The following is a 6,100-nucleotide window of genomic DNA, read 5'->3' on the forward strand; positions in this document are numbered from 1 at the left end:
CAGAGGGCAGCCAGCCTACTCCATGCTTCGCCACAGGCAGGGAGGACCAGGGGGTCTCCTACCCCGCTTCAGACAGACAAATGCTGCTTGACCTTCTTCCCCAAGGCCCCTCTCCCCCATCTCTCTGATGGTCCCCCAGTAGCAGCCCCTGAGCTTGTGCATAGCACAGTCAGCTGCGGAGAAGAGAGGAGCCCATGAGGAAAGACTGAATACACACAGACAAGCAGAGAGACTTAAAATCCTGTTCATAAAAATACATCCCATCTGTACAGTGTGAAACACCCTTTTTACAGTATTTACAGCAGCAGTAGGGGCAGGGGCACTTGGGGTGCAGGCAGGGGCCTTATTTGAGGCTACTTGTGCAAAGCAAAGGGTCAGCAGTGGTTTTCACTGCCTGTGACAGATGCTACTGTGGGCACAGGCTGTCCCGACCCAAGAGGGGACACCATGGTCTCACTGCTGTGCCACAAACCGATCTCGCCTAAAAATCACCCAGGGTTTCTCCCCGGGCTGCAGCAGCAGCACAGGACCCCCCACCCCACACAGTCACAAGAGCTGCCGATCCCCCTCGCAGTGCAGAGCTCGGTGCCCAAAGCGAGAGCTCGTCCCATCTCATGCTGGCAGGACCTTGATGGTACAGTGACCAGAGCAGGGCCCGGCCCCCAGTGTGGCCCAGCTGCCGGCCCACTGCTGCTGGACCAGTCCCTGCCCTTCCCTGGCACAGAGCAGCACGGGATGGCTGTCGCCCACACAGGCAGCGCGTGGCACGGGCACATAAGCAGAGGATGTGTGAGGGAGGCATGGGGCTCATCTGCTGTGGGTCTTCCTCTCCAAACTTGCCAGCAAAACCACTTCTCACATCTCTGCAAGACAAGCAAGGGGTGGGGAGGGAAAGATTGGTGAGACAACATTTGCAGGCAGGAGGGCTGCACGATGCTCTGGATCCCCCCCAGCATCACCAGCAGCAGGGCTGGTGCAGAAATCTGCTGCAGGGGCTCTGTCCCTCTCCTGCTTCTCTGCCTCCCAGCATGGCTCAGGGCCAGCAGAAGCGGCACTTCCCACCAGCCACCTCATTTTGGACACTCAGAAGGGAACAAATACTGAGAACTGCGACTTATGCAGCCTGCCTAGGGGGAAATACTTTAATTTTTTAATTAAGTTCTCTCTGCCTCCAGCCTGTCGCACAGGGATCCCTTTGGAGAGGAAGTGTGGCCTCTGCCTCAGTTTCCCCAGCACTGAAGCTATTGGAGACCAGTCAGCCCCACAGGATTGTTGAGCTGCCTGGGTAAAGCTGCCAGACAAGCCCAAGCATGGCATCACCTTTGCCAGAGGCACCTGCGGCCAAGGGCTTTATCAGGAAGAAAACACCTGCAGGAGGAGACCACCACCCGCTGTGCTCCCAAGGGCTGCGATCCCCCTCTCTGTCACCACACAGACCCTCTGAAGCGGTTCCCACTCTGCAGATGCACAAGTCTCACTCCGAGACCTGCCCATGGTTTCATTCAGTGCAAACACAACCCACGGGGCATTTCCACAGGAACGTGTTAGGTGGTACTTATCAAGTCTGAATCTTCACTTTCCTCTCTCCAGATAGGCTATTTCCGCAGAGCTGATTTTCTCCAAGTTGGGGTATGCCACAAGGGAAAACATTTTTTCTCCTGCTCACCTTCTCCCCCATAGCAAAGAAAAGCCCTAGAGCAGCAGTGGGAGGGATGCTTAGGCAGAGAGCCACAAGCACCTGTTAATCTTTGTTAAAATGCCAATAGCTCTGCAGGTTGCACTGTTTGGCAACCCTTTTTGCAGGCCTTCATTGTAAGGACCAATCTGGCCTTCACATTCCCGGTCCCCTCCAGCAGCACGGTGCTGCCACCTCCGCTTCACCAGCTGGGGGAAACTGAGGCACCAGATAGGGAAGACACTAAAGCAGTGGAATTTCTGCCCCAGCTGAAAGAATTTGAAGATGGCTGGGGGTGGGGGGGGGGGGGGCGGGTTGACATCCAGATGAACTCCACGTCCCTTCCCTCCCCACCCTGAAGAAAAGACAGAAGGATTCTACCCCGATGCCAAAACCAGGTCCTAAGCCCCCTGGGCCAGGCTCTGCTAAGCCAGAGGCAGCAGAGCAGCCCCAGCCCAGGCATCCTGCCAGGCTGGATGCAGCCTGGGAAGCACAGGGATCAGAGGTGCGTACGTACCCTCCAACACTTTATCCAGATCCGCAATGAACTCCTCCAGCTCCTGGGTGTCTCCAAGCTTAGCTAGCGGGGAGAAACACACTGTCAGGTCTCTCCTATCCCCCCTTCCACCCCAAGCTCTAGTTTGGGAGAAGAAAGATCCCTACCCCTTGCTTTAACCATGACTGCTGCTTCTGGGCCAGCCTGGCAGTGGTGAGATTCCAGGGGGCTGCGTGTGCAACCGATGGCTGCACAGCTCCAGAATAACCCAGGCAAATGCCCCGAGCACAGCATCTCCGTGGGACAACGCATCTCTACAGGATTACAGCCCACCCTTGGACCCAGCTCCTGAAGGCACCAGAACAGCAGCCTCGAACTTTTCCAAGCAGCTGCCCAGCACTGCCTGGCTCTGGAGTCCCACACTTGCACAGGCAGCTCTAGCATCACCCACCCACCCCTACGGCAGTGTGGTCCCCCTGTGCACACACACAGGTCAGGGCTGGCAGCTACAGAACTGAGGGGTGAGAGGTTTCACCAAGGACGCTGCTTTTGGAAGGAAAACCCTGGGGCTGACTCTGACCTACGGACACACATCAATTCCACCTCCCGCACTCCCCCTGCCCCTCGTCGCAGACCTTGGCTCGGAGGGCAGGACAGTGCCCACAGGTACCACACACATCAGCATCCCACAACCCAGAAAGCGGGGCTTCAGGCTCAACATGGGGGAAGCAGAGAAGCAGGGCACATCCTCCCATGTACATGAGGTCAGTCAGCAATGGCTCAGCTGAGGCCAGAGCTGGATTCATACGTGGTGGGAAGGGTGCTCCGCTCCCCTGTGCTGTCCCATCCCTGCACAATCCCGCCCTTCCCAGGTGAGAACAGAGCCCCTCTCCACAACCCTCCCAAGCAGACCTCTGGCTCAGTCCAGCCTCAACATGCCAATCCAGCTTCATACCTCTTCCAGGATCCAGCCAGGCCCCCAGGGCCCATTCCCACCTCCATGCCCTGCAGGGGCCCATTGGCACAACCCCACCCAGGGCAGCCCATCACTGCTGAACAGAGCCAGGCACGCAGAAGGAAGCCCTGGCATCAGTCCTTGGGACACGTTTTTCAGCCTCACCTGTGGAGGGGTAAGCACCGGCAGGGGTGTTGAGGTCCTCCTTGCTGGAGTTGAGACTGCTACCTGGGGACGTGCTGGTACCTGCAGGTACAAAGTCACGGTCCATGGCCACATGCACCTTATAAAAAAGTTGCAGGACCAGGGACCAATCCCATGTGTGGCATAGAGTCCCTGGTCCACCTTCACTCTTGGCCAGCCCATCTACTCTTCCCCTGCTGCAAGGAATACTTGGAAAAGGGAACTGAGCGTCTCTGCCAAGCCAAACAGCACCAGACGTTGCCTGGGCATAGCCACAGAGACTCCTCGTGGTTATTACAGCAAACCGATTCCCTCTGAGCTCCTGGTTATCTCAAGCCTTGTGCAGTCCTGCAGCAGCAAACCCAGCAGAAGGAGCCCCAGCAGATGTTGGCAGGCTCTGGATCAGGATCCAATGGCCATCACCCCATGCTACCCATCCAGCCCTCGATAGATGAGTCAGGCAGGCAACTCAGAGGTGGAACCAGCAGGAAGCTCTGTGGTTTACCATGGAGAATTCCCAGAGCTCCCAAAGCAACTCCATCCCATCAGACACCATCCTCCCTCATTCCCCAGACTCACTCTCCAGCTCATCAATGCCGCTGTCGTACACACTGTGCCCCGCTTTTCTCTTCAGCTCTTCCAGGTGCTGCTCATATTGACAGGCAGGGCCTCTCTCAAAGTCCTCCATCACCTCATCGAACTCCCGCAGCAGGTCGCTGAGCTCCTCAGCCATGGCTGGGGGACAGAAGACAGCGCAGGGGGTGGTGTGAGGCACGCACCGGGCAGGCAGCCCCAGCAAAAGCTGCTTGTGCGCAGAACCAGGCTGGGGATGGGGCAAACCAAGGCTGCCAGCTCTTGACCATGCAGCAAGCTCAGGGCTGACACTGTCCCACACCCCAGAGCTCGGAGCACATCCAGCTCCTCAGACAGCTCAGCCACCCCTCCAGCTCATCCCACAGCTCAGGAGGGGCCTAACCAGTAAGAGCTGGTCCTAAGCAGGTCTTGATCCTGAACCCAGCTTCTCACTCTGCCTTCAGGGGAGGTTACAGCAGGGCTGAGCAGGGGCCCTGAGCCATGTTAAACCCAGGTGACCAGCAGTGAGCCTGGCAGCTGTTCCCCAGGGATGTGCCACTGACACCCTCAGGCCTTGCCCTACAGAGCCAGCCCATCCCCGGGGCAGCGGGGTTGGAGCAGTCCCAGAGAGGAGCTTCAGACAGCAGAAAACAGCAGCACAGCCGGTGGAGAGGAGACAGGGGAGGGCCAGTGCCAGGCTCGGGGCTGCCCATGGGCCAGCGCAGACAGGAAGGGGCCACCAGCGGGTTCACGGCCCCAGCCGCGCTGAGCGAAAGCCAGAACAAGACCCGATGGAGCCCCGGGCAGGGCAAGGCCAGGAGCCCCCGTCCCGCACGCTGCAAGACGCTCCCCGGGAGCTCCGCGACGGGGGGTGGGATAGAGGTGCAGAACCCCCGCGGGAGCTGCGCCCGGGCGGAGCGGGGAGATCGCGGCGGGCTCGGGGAGGGCAGGCGCCACACTCACCCACGGCCGATCTCGGCTCCGGCAGCGGCTGCAGCGGGTCCCGCCGCGCGCGGCAGTTTTAACCGCGGCGGCCGCCCCGAGGGCGGGGCGGGGCGGGGCTGGGGCGGGGCCGCCGCGCCCTGGAGGCTCCGCCCCCCGCACTCGGGACCGTGACGCTCCCGTGGGGTCCCCGCCCTCCGGGCCGCACCCCCGCGCGTTCCCGTCCGTGCCCAGAGACACAGGGGCTGGGTGTAGCATGGGTTCCCACTCTCCCACGTGGGGTTATCACACAGAACCACAGAGTGTCAGGGGTTGGAAGGGCCCTGGAAAGCTCATCCAGTGCAATCCCCCCATGGAGCAGGAACACCCAGATGAGGTTACACAGGAAGGTGTCCAGGCGGGTTGGAATGTCTGCACAGAAGGAGACTCCACAACCTCCCTGGGCAGCCTGGGCCAGGCTCTGCCACCCTCACCCCCAACAAGTTTCTTGTCCTCTTTCAGTGGAACCTCCTGTGTTCCAGTTTGTACCCATTGCCCCTTGTCCTGTCACTGGTTGTCACCCAGAAGAGCCTGGCTCCATCCTCCTGACACTCCCCCTTTCCATATTGATCCCCAGGAATGAGTCCCCCCTCAGTGTCCTCTTGTCCAGCTCCAGAGCCCCAGCTCCCTCAGCCTTTCCTCACACGGGAGATGCTCCACTCCCTTCAGCATCTTGGTGGCTGCGCTGGACTCTCTCCAGCAGTTCCCTGTCCTGCTGGAACTGAGGGGCCACAACTGGACACAAGATTCCAGGTGTGGTCTCCCCAGGGCAGAGCAGAGGGGCAGGAGAACCTCTCTGACCTACTGACCACCCTCTTCTAACCCACCTCAGGTACCATTGGCTTCCTGGCCACAAGGGCCCAGTGCTGGCTCATGGTCACCCTGCTGTCCCCAGGACCCCCAGGTCCCTTTCCTCTACACTGCTCTCCAACAGGTTGTTCCCCAACTTATACTGGAACTTGGGGTTGTTCCTGTCCCCATGCTTTGGTGGTCCTGAGTGATGCCTTGGGCCTGAGGTCAGAGGACAGGGGACCTTTGTCCTGTGCAGCTCAGTGGCCAAAGCTCTTCCACACAGTAGCAGCCATGGGGGGTCTCCTAGAGCAGGAAGATGCCAGTGGCATCTCCCTCCAGCCCATCCCTGCCTCATCCCAGGCACTGATCCTTTCCACACAGCAGGAGGATGGGCCAGGCCAGGCTGGAGATCTTCAGATTTTCTCCCATGTGTCCTGTTTCCTTC

General features: G+C 59.6%; 1 protein-coding gene across 1 annotated transcript; it reads right to left on the minus strand.

Moving 5' to 3' along the window:
* Positions 1–228: 228 nt before the first annotated feature.
* On the minus strand, positions 229–4,900 carry LOC308045551 (regulator of cell cycle RGCC-like). Its single transcript, XM_080352878.1, has 5 exons — positions 4,846–4,900; positions 3,889–4,044; positions 3,292–3,372; positions 2,193–2,255; positions 229–863 (listed from the first exon to the last, which is right to left on the minus strand). Exons 2-5 carry the CDS (start codon positions 4,040–4,042, stop codon positions 856–858), a joined length of 306 nt encoding a protein of 101 aa, XP_080209004.1. The 5' UTR covers positions 4,043–4,044; positions 4,846–4,900; the 3' UTR covers positions 229–855.
* Between the last annotated feature and the right edge of the window lie 1,200 nt (positions 4,901–6,100).

Source organism: Nesoenas mayeri (assembly GCF_963082525.1).
Source record: "Nesoenas mayeri genome assembly, chromosome: 13".
Classification (NCBI taxonomy): Eukaryota; Metazoa; Chordata; class Aves; order Columbiformes; family Columbidae; genus Nesoenas; species Nesoenas mayeri.

Coding starts and splice junctions, on each gene's coding strand:
- LOC308045551 (XM_080352878.1), bottom strand. CDS start 4,042: ATGGCTGAGGAGCTCAGCGACCTGCTGCGGGAGTTCGATGAGGTGATG. Junction 3,373..3,888: donor CGGCATTGATGAGCTGGAGA/GTGAGTCTGGGG, acceptor TTGTACCTGCAG/GTACCAGCACGTCCCCAGGT. Junction 2,256..3,291: donor CGGTGCTTACCCCTCCACAG/GTGAGGCTGAAA, acceptor TCTCCCCGCTAG/CTAAGCTTGGAGACACCCAG.